This window comes from Caloenas nicobarica, chromosome 5, assembly GCF_036013445.1.
Source record: "Caloenas nicobarica isolate bCalNic1 chromosome 5, bCalNic1.hap1, whole genome shotgun sequence".
Lineage (NCBI taxonomy): Eukaryota > Metazoa > Chordata > Aves > Columbiformes > Columbidae > Caloenas > Caloenas nicobarica.
Window position 1 is genome coordinate 50,751,622 of NC_088249.1, and position 14,791 is coordinate 50,766,412.

A 14,791-nucleotide genomic window follows, 5' to 3' on the forward strand; every position below is an offset into this window, starting at 1 on the left:
AGTTTCTTGTATATATATTCTTTGCATCTCTTATTTTCTTTATTTTTTGCAGGTGATTTGATTTACAACAAAATGGATAGTGATGGATGCAGATTTTACGCTGTCTGTAGTCCAACATGTACAGTTGAACGACACACTGGATATTGTAATATCACTACTCCTTATACCACTACTTCGCCTGAATGGTCTACCATAACAACGTCAGTTCCTCTGCCTACCACTTCTGAAATACTTCCATTTCATGGCTGTGTTTCTGCTACTTACCCTCCCCTACAGGTTTGTATTTTCTTTGATATGTTATGTTTGTTGACATAACATCAATATTAGCTTCATACTAGAGTGGAAGTGTTTGCATTCTTTAAACTTTATATGTGCAGATTGCCAGAGTATGTGTTGCAAGTGATGGGCAAAATAGTTGACAAAATTTTCTACGTTCCTCCCTTATATTATTTTTTATATGGATAGAGCAAGTTACAATAATCATTTGTTATTACTTTAGTGCTAATAAAACACTTTCTGATGCACTGCATTTCATAAATAACAAACCTTCCTATTGAAATAATAGAGGAAGTTTTATTGTTCATTTTATTTCTTCACTAAACAGAAAAGTTTAAGCTACTGTGGAAACTTCTATCTGTTTCTGTTCTCCTGCCCTCTCGCCTGTACTTCTGTACACATTCTTTTGTTTGTTGTTGGTTTTGTCTTTTGGGGGGTTGTTTGATTGATTGATTTGCTTTGGTTGGTTTGGTTGGTTGGTTTTGATACTGACGGTCTGTGCTGATAATGAAGTACAGTACACATAGCTAGTGTAAAGGACATCGGTTCTCTTAACCTACGACCACTCCCCCCAAACCTCAGAAGAGCTCCTCATGCAGAAGAAATGTCTGGAATTGAGGTTCCCTTCTCCTTTTAGTATAAGAAAAATAGATCGTGTGTAATATTGACAACCTTGTACTATCTGTGAAGATTTTCAATTTAGTCCTTGCTTCGGATTTGGAAAAGAAAACAGTTTCTGTGACAGCAATTTTTGTTCATTTTCCAGCCTGGACAAAGATACAAATTATCCAACTGTACAGAACTCATCTGTAAGGGAGACAACAAGGTAGAAGTAATTCCAACGCACTGCCCACCTGTAAGGGAAATTACCTGTGCTAACAAATATCCGGCAATACTGGTACCTGATGAAAACGGCTGCTGTTACCATTACGAGTGTCAATGTAAGCACCAGTAGATTAAGGAATAACTTTTTTTGAAAAATGCAAAACTTTGCACAGATTATATAAGTATTTTGTTTTCTTAGGATTGTTCTTTAAATTGTAGTATATTCATTCCAGTTTCTAAATTCTTTCTTCTACATTAAATTTTATGTTAATCTTCCAAATATTTTCTCTCTACCAGGTGTGTGCAGTGGATGGGGTGATCCTCATTATATTACTTTTGACGGAACCTACTATACTTTCCTTGAAAACTGCACTTACGTCCTGGTGAAACAGATTGTACCTAAATATGACAACTTCCGTGTTTACATTGACAATTATTATTGTGATGCAAAAGATGGACTTTCCTGCCCTAAATCGATTATTATTTTCTACAAATCTGCAGAAGTGCTGCTGACCCGTAAACTCATGAATGGTGTGATGGCCAATGTGGTAAAATACACATTTTTTATTTCTTTATTTTTGCAAAAAAGGAATAAGTTCCATAGGCCTTACTGATTCTCATTTGAAACACAGTCTGTTAGAATATCATATCACAGAGGTGATGAGGGCAAAGGGTATCACTAGGGGAAAAAAATTACACCAGTTACTAAGAACAAAATGTCAGAAACTATGAAGATATTAATATATTATGTGCATGTATGCATATATACAAATAACATTATGAAACAGGGTAATACAGATGATAGGGAGAAGACAGGTGCTTGATTCATGTTTTATGAAAAACAGCACATTGTGCCATTCGTTTCTGCAAACAAACACATTATGAAGAAATATGAATGCAGATCACAAACATGATTCTTCTCTCATGGTGAAAATGGGTATGTAACCTCTAACAGCTGGACGACTAGAGACTGCTGCTTCTGCATAGGGAAGTTCAGGCGCCAAACTGAGCCATAACACTGAGGAAGAATTTATTAGTTGATTAGAGAACACAAAGAGGTGGGAGGAAATCTTTGTTTCAATATGCACTCTTCCCCTAAAAAGCCATGCCAGCTTCTCCTTACTTACAGTCAGAAAGGCATGCTGAAACAATGAGTCAAGTGATTTCCCTGCAAAGGAAAACAGTAACTGACCACTTTACTTCGTCCCAATTCAATGCGAAGAAAGTTGCAGAGCAATTCCTGACAAAAAGTTACTAAGCAAATATGTCCACTTGCATCACTGCAAATGCAACAGCTTAGATTAATGAATTTGAATTCAGGCAACTTTTCCAATGCCAGACAACGTGTAGTATAGGAAGTGTGATTTTGCAACCAAGTTATTACATAATAATAGCAGGAACATTCCTGTAGTGAAAGAAAACTACCACTTATTTTCATATCAAAAATGTTTACAATAAACAAAATGATGAGGGATACAAAGAAAATATTTGAATTTAGAATGCTGTACATTAGCACACAATCTGTACAAAGCACAGTACATAAAGGCCACTTAGATTATTATCACACTGTAGCAATATAGCAATACAAAGATATTAATGCATATATATGCTGTTATCACAATATCAATGGGCATTGAATGCAATGCACAACAATGTGAAATTATGCACAATTATGAGGATTAGAAAATTATTTTAAGAAATCAGGCAGAAGTAGTGCTTATTCTGAAGTCATTTTGTTTTGTTTTAACCCCGCATTCAGATGTACTTCAACCAAAAGATCGTCAAACCAGGCTTCAAAAAGGATGGCATTTATTTCTCCAGGCTTGGCATCAACATGATTGTTGAAATACCAGAGATTGGTGCAACTATCACCTTTAGTGGGCTGATTTTCTCTGTGAAACTCCCATACAGCAAATTTGGCAACAACACTGAAGGACAGTGTGGTAAGACAGACGCACTAATTAGAATTGGAACTCTCTCCCCACTCCACCATGGTTATTCTCACCCACTCTGGCTATAAAGCTTCATGACTGGCAGAAATTTTTAAACAGAAGTAAAATGGAAATGAAAACAGTTCTGCTCTTTCAACCTCTGTAGGATCAGAAGCTCAATATTTCAGCAACCTACTTCTTTTCTTTGGGGCTGGGGTTTTGGATTTGTTTGTTTTTCCATAACCTAAATTAAAGCTCATATATCTGTAAAGAAAGCACTCTCTATGAAGCAAGGCACCTTATATATTTCATGAGCACACCATGTCTAAAGGTCATATCAGGTCAATAATGTATTGTGCATCTCTGATGTGGCTTATGAGACTTACATAGCTTGTCTCTTCCAGGAACATGTACAAATAATAAATCAGATGAATGCCGTTTACCAAGTGGTAAGATCATTTCTTCCTGTCCGCAAATGGCTCATCACTGGATCGTTGATAACAACAAGTCATGCCATGGAGTACCAATACCACCAGTTGTAACAACACCTTCACCAAAACCTCACTGTGAAACGCCTCGTCTCTGCAAGCTTATCTGGAGCGAGTAAGAAAAAAAATGAATTAATTCACTCTTTCTAGACAAAGCTGTCTCAGTATCTTACAGGATGAGTAAGAACTTTAGCCCTAGCATGTGATAACAGCTGAAAATGACAGCTTAATGACAGGATATATATAGTAAAAGGCCTTTGCAAAAGAAACTGCTCTTCTTTAATGACTTGCATGCCAAAGGTAACTGAGTAAGGAGAAGTGAAGTCAGAAAATCAAGGATGCAGCAAGCACTAAAATCAGTATTCCCTGGGTTGCAACCACACAGATCTATGTCATCTTTCTCCCTCCCTACCTTCCAGGGCATGCTCATTCACTATTAGTTACACTATTAAGTAAAGACAGAACTCGAAATTTGAAGTGGATCTTCAGTACAAACCATAAAGAACCTCATTACCTATCAGGTTAACAAAGCAGACAGAAACAACTCAGCCAAAAAGCATCCATAATTCTTTGTGTGTTTTATGTAAAACCTAGAGCTCCAAAAGCATAAAGGCTTGTTTCCTGCAGTATTTCCTATACTTGCATGAGCTCTGACAAAAGCTTTTTTTCAGCTGGGTCACTTATAAAGGTCCACTTACACTTGCTTGCTGTAGTGTCCATTAAGTTATGAGCTATTGTGTATGTAATTTTTCTGTCTCTCAGCTACTTTTATCATCCCTTTTTCCTCAACTTGATGCGTTGCCTTTTTCATTAAATTTCTGGTGTTGGACTGATGAAAAGTTGTATACACATACTGAAATACTATTACCATTAGCCTCTTCAGAAAAAAAAAAATGGTGCTTTAAATTTCCTAACCTTTCCTTTATCTATCTCCCATATTATTAGCCATTCTTAGGGGTTTGTTTCTTATAATACATTCCTTCTTGAAGCAGAGAGTCATTAGCCGTTAACTGGGAAGTGCTGGATTTTATATAATGACAGGTTAACATTAAAAGGGTTTCATTTCTTTTCTACCTGCAGGATTTTTGCAGAATGTCGTGCCGTGATACCACCAGAACCATTTTTCAAAGGCTGTGTTTTTGATGGGTGTCGCATAGCCGATGAATCCATGCAGTGTTCCAGTTTGGAGATATATGCCACAGAGTGTGCTGCTAGAGGTGTCTGCGTTGACTGGAGAGGAAAGACCAATAATACATGCTGTAAGTATTGCAGAACTCAAAAATGTGAGAAATGGTAGTAATTAGTGTTTTATCCAGTAAACACATCTTACATCTAACACTTGACTACTGTCCACAAAAACACAGCAACATCCTTACTCACAGAAGTTGTAGATGAAGAAGGCAAAGCTGTAGTCACTTTTGCATCTACTGTCATTTTTTGATCTTTTTTCTTCTTTTTCCATACAGCATACAACTGTTCAACAGGCATGGTATACAAGCCATGTGGGGCCATTAATCCTGCTACCTGTGAACCAAGGTATGGAAAGACAAAAAACCCATTCTAAAAACAACTGCTTATATTTTTTTTCTATTTTTATCTAACTATTTTCCTTAGAAAATGGAGTTACTTCATAATGAAATGTCCTGTGAATTTGGATAATTTACTCAGGATTTATAAATATCAATCATCTCTATGAATACGGACTTCCTGTTACACTTCAGAAACTGCAATTTTTTTTGTCTCCCATCTATCTGACATGGTGACCTTCTACATATGCTGCTGTCTCTCCTGCTTCACTGCAAAAACGTTGTACTCATATACATGCATTCTTCCCACTCTAGCCTCGTTGAGCTTCCTGGCTATGGAGTAACTGAAGGATGTTTCTGTCCTGAAGGAAAGACACTCATGAGTGAAGACAGCAACATCTGTGTCTCTGACTGCTGTAAGTAATCTGTAGGTAGTTTGAGGAATAATTAGAGATCAGGATTGACAGTCAGGAGGTCTGTGTTCTAGTATCATCTTCTACATGGTCAGATCATGGGGAAATCAGCCTCTTTAAGCTCCCTTAGTCTCCCCAACTACCTTATTTCTAACTATCTTCCTTACATGAGACCTACCAAGGTGGTGGAATTACACATTTCAGAAGAACTAGTCTGTATATTTGCTTTATTGTTAGTTTTATCTTCACAGTATTTCTATTTGAAACTGCACAAATTCACTCCTTTGTGTCAGTTTTCAGTGGTGTAAATCTTCACTTGTTTTTGTTTTATTTTTTTTTTCAGCTTGTAGAGAACCAAATGGAGTATCCAGATGGGTGAGTATGACAGTCAATGTGGTTTACCGAGCACAGACAAGTGAAGCAAGAGGATATTTTGTGGTTCACAAATAACAAAGTTTGTCTTAGGTTGGGGGAAAATTTAGGGGTTTTTTTCAAAAGTTCATTCCTCTTTAGTCTTAAAAATAATTATGACTGCCAGAGCAGAAATTGCATTACTCCTTAATAATATAAATAAAGTAACCATCAATTCACATACTGGGGGGCTGGAAAGGGTGGCAGGGGGGAAGAAAGAGAAGTAGCATATGTGCTTCTTTGCTTTTTTATTTCCACAAATTTGGCTCTCTAAAGCTACTAGAGATGAAGAGACAGATGGATAACAGAGTTTACTTGTTGCTGATAATGTTGATAATCTGCATTCTTAGTTCCTCAGCTGCATATAAATTATAGAAATATCTCTCTGTGACTTAATGTGCAAATGAATGTGTCATGTGATTATTTCTTGTTCAAAAATGCATGCAAATCTCAATCACTTCTCATTTAGACCTCTCGTATCCCTCATACTAACACTACTAATAAACAGAAAGCGATATCTGTGTGAACATGCTCGGAACCCTCAGTGGTCTCCAGTATCTTCCCCTAATTACCTTCGTTTTGAGGGTTCCTTGTAAAATCTAGAAATACTAGAAATATGAAAAGGCTGATGTAATCAGGCACCACTGTATCTATGAATAAGTCAACTAGAAACAAATAAAATTATTTTGGTTTGAATTTTTATATAATTTTTTTCTTCTTTGTTTTTTTTTTTTCTTTTTTGTTTTTATATAGCCAGGAGAAAAATGGACAAAAGATTGCCAGGAATGTTTTTGTGACAAGAATACTCTTAAAGTGCACTGTACAAAACACAAGTGTTCTCTGACAAATAAAGTATTTTGTGATGAACCAGGATACATGCCTGTTAAGATACAGATACCAGAAGATCCATGCTGTACTAGGACTGAGTGCTGTAAGTTCTGTCTTTGTTCTTTATCATGGAGAATATACTATATTCATTTTGAGGAATTACATTAAAAATTATCATTTTTTAATACTTTGCATTGATTTAATAATCTTTTTCTCCCTCATCCCACTTCTTAGGAGCTTCTTGAAGAGCATTTACTAGATTTAAACATGAAAAGATTTTACATAGTTGGATACAGAAAAGTAACTGGAAATCTCCTATAATTTAACATTGAAACCCTTTAATGCTTTCACCACCTGAAACAATATTAAAAAACTATTCAAAGCATTTTCTGTTTTAAAGACCAATATTAAAAAAAAAATCTTTAAAAAAAAAAAAAGTCTTGAATATGTAAATATTCCTGGACAAATATACTGTATTAGTCATTTAACTAGCTTGTGTAAACAGTATGATATTTGTCCTGTAGGAGAACGTCTGAGGCTCATGCAAAACAAAATTACTTTCATTTAAAAATTGTGAGTTTATTATTTTCTATATTTTCTTACAATAAACAGACTGCAACACTAGCCTCTGCCCTGAGGTCACACCACAGTGCTTAGAGGGACAGGAAGCAGTCATAACAATGCAGCCTGGAAAATGCTGTCCTACCATTGAATGCAGTAAGTACTATGTACCTTCTCCATGTGTTTTTCACAGGTACATTTTTCTAAGTTGATGAATATAAAAGCCTTGAAAAAGGAAGATGTAAATTATCTGTGTTGTCATATTGGGCCAATAAGGCAGCAGTTTTTTCACATGCTTCTGGCTCTTCAAATTTACACCATTATGACACCATCTTTCTTCCTTCTTTCCAGGACATGGCTGTGTAGTCAATGAAACCTACTATGCAGTAAGTACACAGAGTAATTCAGTATTCACATAGGTTCACAATACCGTGTTTTTGTGACTCCTATCATGGAGCATATTTGGCATAAAGGTCTGAGATAAGACATTGATTCTTTAATCGAGCTCAGCATATCAACACTCTCCCTACAAGCAAAACCATTTCCTTCTTTCCTTTTTGCATTAGCAGGATTTAATTCCAAAACAGATATTACCGACAACAGAACCTCTGCTTAAATAAAACAACAAAAATTGTATTTAAGGATAGTTTAGTCCATATATAGTTCAGTTTCATATTGTCTGTGACATACATACACAAGTAACTTATTTTTACTGATTAATAATGACTTTTTTTTTCTGGCTTCCCCTAGCCTGGAGCCGTCATTCCATCAGGCCCCTGTGAAGAATGCACCTGCTCTGAATCCTCTTACTCAGGCTCTCACCATGCTACTGTCGAGTGCGAGCCTGTTATCTGTGACATATACTGCCCAGCGGTGAGTGCTATTTTGCTGTCAATAATTCCTACCACATTCAACTCAAATACCCACCACTTAAGATCAGTGTCCTACCTCTACGTCATTTCCTCTCTCTTTCTTTCAAAACAGGGTTACAAGTATACAAAGATACCTGGACAGTGCTGTGGCACCTGCAAAGCAGCAGCTTGCATAATGACTGTGGGAGACAACATTACACGTGTGCTTCAAGTAACTATCCCTGTATTAATTCACTTTTGGTGAACTCTGCTAGTCTTTCCACTCTTTCCTCTACTTGCCTGTGTCACATTTGTTTGCTACATCTTTTCTCATGTTGGACAAACGCTTATTCAGGCAGAAAATACACTGTCTTGAACAGCTGGAACAGTACCTCGAGCTATGGAACTCCAGTTCTAACTAAAAATTGTGGAAGCAACTGTGATACTAAATAATGGTTTTCAGAAACCAACATAGAAAAATACATAGCTGAAAGCAATGGGCACTTATTTGCTTTCATTTCTGAAAATATACCACCCATTTTGCTCAAAGGATGCTTTTATCTGTGGAGACAGTTTTCTGCTCCAAACAGCCAATCTCAAGTTAACTGAGAGCTTTAGGAGAGAACAAGTCAGTGAAGCCAGCAGAGATTCTGCCATGTATCTGAATGGACATACCCATAAATTCTGATAACAGAACTATTGGAATGCAAATTAATCTTTCCAAATGAGCCCAGATACTATTCACGCAAAAACCTGTCCATATCCAGATAAAAAATACAACCTCTTTACTGGTTTAAAGAAAAAGACTTACAGCAGTATGATAACACTACAACTACCAGCTGAAATTCATGCAAATTATTTGGAATAATCAAACTGCAGTAGGCAGCAATGATAAGACATGGGTTTGTTTTGTTTGTTTGTTTGTCTGTTTCATTTTTATGTAAGACGACTTTTATTCACTTTAATTTTAACCATTTTCAGGTTGGAGAATTCTGGAACCCACCTGGTGAGAACTGTACAACTTATACATGTGAAAAACATGATGACCAGTTCATTCAAGTTGTCTTCCAGAAAAGCTGTCCTCCCTTTAACCCTGATGACTGTGATCCAGTAAGTACTCTTCTACCAGTTCTAATGTTTGGAAAAGTTGCAGTGCCTAACACTAATGATAGAAGGATTATGGTATTCAAGGAAAATACCTAGCAGAAGCATCACACGGGATGTAGCTCTCATTTTATCCTCTCTGAATCTGGTTCCCATCAAATTTCATTTCAGAAAAGCAAATTAAAATTAAAATGGGTGCTATATCAATCCTCACTGAGGGTCGGGCACTAGAGAAAAGGGTACAGCATAATGTTTTGGCTTCTTAAAAGTCATCAGGTGACCTACAAGCAAGAACCTTATTGAAAAATAATGGTATTTTAATTCCTAAATTATTTATGATTACAAATTCTTTTTTAGAATTCACTTTTTGAGAGCAAAGGTGAAGGAAAATAAGCTTCTTCAGTTCATAACATCATTCAACTTAATACAGCTCAGGGTAGATTAGAACCAACCCCACATATTTCATTAATTGTGTTATCAGGTCTGAAAAGTGCTGGGTCACAACAACCCTGTGCAATGCTACAGGCTCAGGGAAGAGTGGCTCACAAGTTCCCCAACAGAAAAGGACCTGGGCATGTTGGTCAACAGTCAGCTGAACATAAGTTAGAAGTGTGCTCAGGTGGCCAAGAAGGACAACAGCATCCTGGTTTGTGTCAGAAATAGTGTGGCCAGCAGGACTAGGGAAGTGATCCTTCCCCTGTACCTTACATTGATGAGACCTCACCTTGAATACTGTGTTCCATTTTGAGACCCTAACAACGAGACAGTCATTGAGGTGCTGGAGGGAGTTCAAAGAAGAGCAATGAAGCTGGTGAAGGGTTTGGAGCACAAGTCTTATGAGGAGCCTGGAGAAAAGGTGCTTAGGGACGTGGTTTAGTGGTGGACTTGGCAGTGCCAGGTTGGATTTGATGCTCTTAAAGGTCTTTTTCAACCTAAACAATTCTATTGTTCTATAATCCTTTACCTGGACTGACTTGGGTCACTCAAAATAACCCACATGTGCTACAAGCTTCATTTTTGAAATTTTATCACTGAACTCTGATGACAGCAAAGCTGTTCCAGTCCTCTTCAATGTCAGCTTTAAAATAACTCTTATTAATATTGAAATAGTTATGTGCCCTTAATATTTAGCCTTTCTTGAAATTAGATTCCATGTCAATACAATGAACTTTCTGGTGCCAAAGAAACTCAGGAAGCAGGGAAAGTCTCTGCTTTAGTATGCAGATATGAAACCTAAGTTATCTTTTTCTGTTTTTCTGCTCAAGGATGATATCAAGCTATCTGATGACGGCTGTTGTAAAGAGTGTCAAGCAAAACTGAAGAGTAAGTATTGATAATTTTTTCAAGAGTAAGTAGTGATAATATGTGACTTACTAGGTATATTAGTCCATCTTGCATGGTAGACACATAGACAGAAGAGGTAAAACAGACCAAGTTTGGGACAACAGCCTCACAGTGAGGTGAGAAAGGAAACAAGTGTCAAAAGAAGGGAACAGAACAATTCCAGCATGCACTTTAGGAAAACATGGATAGGGTGAACTTTCTCATCCCCTACTGTTAAATGTTAGCCTTTTTGTGGGGAGGGAGAGGACTATGAATATTCTCCAACTCACATAGGTACACTCTCTTTAAGGAAGAGAGGTGGGGGTGCATTGAGCAGTTGCCACAGTGCTGATCTTTATTTCTGCATCCTGCACCAAAGTTGCATGAGCACAAGTGAATTTTTCATTTATTGATAACACAAGAGGCAAGAGTCATCATTTGACCCTTAGCAATTAAAAGAGAAATACACTGTGACCTAATTTCCTATTTCAGCCCCATCCATCTCAGTTTTCTACTACAAGCTGTGTATCATACACATATATGTATTTACATGCATATGTATTTTAACCTATTTTCCTTTGGTTTGTGACAACCTCAGGTTGTATGAAGCACAATACTACTACCATCATCCAATATCATGGGTGCGTATCTCCTGCACCTGTTGAGATGACATACTGTGAAGGCAGCTGTGATGCTTACTCACGGTAAGTGGCATAAAAGATAATCGTGGTCTCATCTTCTACTTCTTTACACTAGTTAAATAAAGCAAATTTTAAGTGATTTTTCTAATGTGTCTAACATCCACCCAGTCATGAGCAGTTTTCATTTCACTAACTAGATTTTTTGACAGACGTGATGTTGTACTATCTTCATTTCCTCAAGACTCACAGTGTTTTAACAGCCTATTCAGTGTCATAGTGAATAGACCCAAGCTTTGATTTTACCCATGTAAAAGTGCAGTTGTTGCTCACTGTTGTCTCATTTTGTACTGGCTTCATATGTGATCTGGATTAATCCTGTGCCTTAATGAAGAGCTAGATCTATCCATTTTTACAATGAGGAACCACTTATATTTCACCCAATACTGTGAGAATGGTAATATTCAGTAATAGTCCCACATGCAAGCACACAGCTTCTGGTTATATTTAGTAATGGGTAGAAGGGGCAGTGGTATTTCTCACACAATTTCTGACTCTTTCTCTTTTGTTGGTTTTGCAATCAGATATTCTGCAGAGGCAAACACGATGGAACATAAATGCTCATGTTGTCAAGAAATCAAGACTAGCCAAAGAAAGGTGACTCTGATGTGTAGTGATGGAACCTACCTTGATCACTCATACACCTACGTGGAGAAATGCAGCTGTGTGACCACTGAGTGCATTCCCCAAGTCAGCATCCAACAGGCAACAAAACAGATAAAGGCCTCTCAGGAACAAGGAAATGTCTAAAATTAGAAGTAGAGCGAAGAAGTCAAACAAGGGTTGAACATAAAACTAAAAACAAAACTTTGAAAAAAATACAAAAGTGTGAAAAGCAGCTAAAATTTTGGATGAACAGGTGATATTTTCTGCATACAAACTCAATATGTCTGTCTACATTGTTTCAGTTTTCATTACCAATATATCTCCCATTGTTTTTCATGTCTTTTCTTTTAAACCTTGAGAGGTACAGCATAAGGTCATTTTGACATTTTCTGTGAGCTTATTTGTCTTATGAGAAGTGCTGCACCATAAGACTGAGAGCTGGATTTACACTTGCAGAGTCTATCATGAGAACAACATTCTTTTCTGGCTTGAAGCTTGCCTGTGGTAGCACAGAGTAGGCACTTGACAGTATCTAATATTTCCATTGATGTAAACTGACATTTTTGGTAACATTTTCATTCCAGATCATTGATAAAAATCAAAAGCTAAAGTCCAGAAAACAAACAAACAACAAAACCCAAGGAAAACTGTACCTCTCTGTTTCTTTATTTTTATTTTTGCATTAAGGAAAACAGACTGCAGAAAGCCATATCTTCTCAGAATTATAAACTTCAAGATTTTGAATAATTTATGATAGGCATATTTCTCTATATATTCTCATGAGAAGAAGTCCTATCATGTGAAGCTGCTGTGTGCTACTCTTTGTTTACATAAGACCATCAGCATAGTAACTGTATGAAAATATGGAATTTTTTTTGTTTGTGCTTAATTGTTTACAGAAGAAGTATATATATATATATATATTTGCCAACAGGGGCATATGAAGGATTTTTGTAAACAAAAGTTAATAATAATAATAATAATAATAATAATAATAATAATAATAATAATAATAATGATGATGTAAATTCTTTCCTAGGAAGCTTTTAAAAGCTGAACCATTGCTATTTATTTTGTTTTTGGAAAATTGATTTATTGGGTCATTTCTTTCAGAATTAATATTATCCCATTTCTTAGTCATATTATCTTGGTGTGGTATATTTTCTCCTTCTATTTCATTTTGGAATATTGTTTTATTTTTGTTCTTTATGACAAAAAGTAATAATGATTAATAAATTTTCAGCATTTTATAGCATGTCTCCTTTGACTTTTCACTGAATCCCTCACAGGAGAGCTGCTGGACCAGTAAAATATTTGCTTCCTGTTCTACTACAGCCATTTCTCAATAGCTCCAGGTCAAATGTCAATCTAAACACCCCCTATAGAGCTTTGATACTGCTTTGAATGAAAGGTACTCATAAGCAACGTGTTCCAAGCACATCGCTTCAGATGCTACCAAATAGTGAGCTTCTAGTGAGCAAGCACATCTTTGACTCTGTACATATTTTTTAGCTCTGAAACTATCCAAACTAGTTAGTCTCTTATTTTAGAGCCCACCGCAACATGTATAAATCTCAAACATGAAATTGTAAATCTACAAGTTTCGACAGGTTACTGTGCAGCTTTAGTTAGACTATACTCTGAACCAGCCACCACAGATCTGACTGTAGATTGTATAACAATGCCACATGCTTTTCACAATTTACAAATCACTGCTTTAGGATCAGTAGCAGAACAGTAAAAAAATAAAGGTGATGACCTTTCTCCCAGCCAACAGTTTGGATAGCTCAGTAGAGGAAGTAACAGGGTAACAACACAGGCTTTCTGCAGGTGCCTTGTGTGCACTGACTTGTCCCTGAGGATCACTAGTAATGTTGTACTGCCTGGTGGCAAAATTCCCTACTTCCTCCCAGCTTTCTGTCGACAAATTGTTACTTCGCTGTCTGTTTTTTCCAGTCCTTAGGCTCTTCTCCATCCCAGTGAGGCCCCAACAGAGCATACTGCTCTGTTCCCTCCTTTCCACCTAACCCAACAGGCTTTCCAATGCAGCACTGTTACTGAATTAATGACCAATTTGGTGAGCGACAGATTCTCTGGCCTTCTCAGGCAAGCTAGGAAGGAAATTATTCTTCTCCCACTCATTCTGCAGAAGGGGAATGAGATTGCCTATAATATAGGATCAATTATTATGCACTTCTTTGGTCCATAACAGCTCCTTTTCCACAGTTAGCCCAGCGAAATAACGGGTTCCCTTCATGTTGCTTCAAGGTCATTAGTTGTTTTTTGTTATGCAAAGCCTGTATCTCAGCATCCCAGCAGCTAGACTCTTCCCTGGAAAACTCTCTGTATATTAAGTCTGTGCCACCAGTCACTTCATACAACTCACTGAAAGAGAAAAAACTATGATGAGGAAGAAGAGAATGAGAGACATGCAATATGTGTCACATGGGAAGACTGAAAGGTGATAATGACAGAGACAACAGAGGTCAAAAACCAACCTAGAGTTTGGTGGCATAAGAAGAAAAGCAAAAAAATAGAGAGAAGTGAAGGAATGGACAGACTTTGGTCCTGGAATGGTGAGACAAGGAGGCAAAGAAACAAGGAAGGGAAACATAAGCTAAGGCAAAACATGGAGGCATGCAGATCCTGTGTTTGAGAATGTACTGGAAACACTGCCTTGGAGAAGGAATGATCTGTATCATAGATACAGTCCCAGTGCTGAGAAGAGTAAATGGGAATGCTAAATTCAAGAGGAGAACAGAGGACAGCGTGCTTTGGGCATCAAAGATCCAGTGGAATGCATTGCAGGGATTTCCTGAAACAAGACACAAAGTAAGTGAAAAACCAAGATCTGCAGTGGATGTAGGTAGAGCAGCCTTACAGGCTTCCTAAATCTTCTTTTACATAGGACTTCTATTTGCTCTGAGTTCTTGCTGAAACAGACTGGGCA

General features: G+C 37.1%; 1 protein-coding gene across 1 annotated transcript in view; it reads left to right on the forward strand.

The window, feature by feature from the left end:
• Positions 1-11,985, forward strand: part of LOC135989820 (mucin-5AC-like) — a 67,826-nt gene extending 55,841 nt beyond the window's left edge. Inside the window, exons 32-48 of the mRNA XM_065636883.1 lie at positions 53-276; positions 1,043-1,217; positions 1,399-1,649; positions 2,861-3,044; positions 3,437-3,635; positions 4,601-4,779; positions 4,987-5,056; positions 5,362-5,462; positions 5,803-5,834; positions 6,624-6,801; positions 7,311-7,415; positions 7,611-7,645; positions 8,010-8,132; positions 9,092-9,220; positions 10,480-10,537; positions 11,136-11,241; positions 11,760-11,985. Of these exons, the coding sequence (XP_065492955.1) occupies positions 53-276; positions 1,043-1,217; positions 1,399-1,649; positions 2,861-3,044; positions 3,437-3,635; positions 4,601-4,779; positions 4,987-5,056; positions 5,362-5,462; positions 5,803-5,834; positions 6,624-6,801; positions 7,311-7,415; positions 7,611-7,645; positions 8,010-8,132; positions 9,092-9,220; positions 10,480-10,537; positions 11,136-11,241; positions 11,760-11,985 (2,375 nt within the window). The remainder of the gene's footprint in view (positions 1-52; positions 277-1,042; positions 1,218-1,398; positions 1,650-2,860; positions 3,045-3,436; positions 3,636-4,600; positions 4,780-4,986; positions 5,057-5,361; positions 5,463-5,802; positions 5,835-6,623; positions 6,802-7,310; positions 7,416-7,610; positions 7,646-8,009; positions 8,133-9,091; positions 9,221-10,479; positions 10,538-11,135; positions 11,242-11,759) is intronic.
• Positions 11,986-14,791: the final 2,806 nt, after the last annotated feature.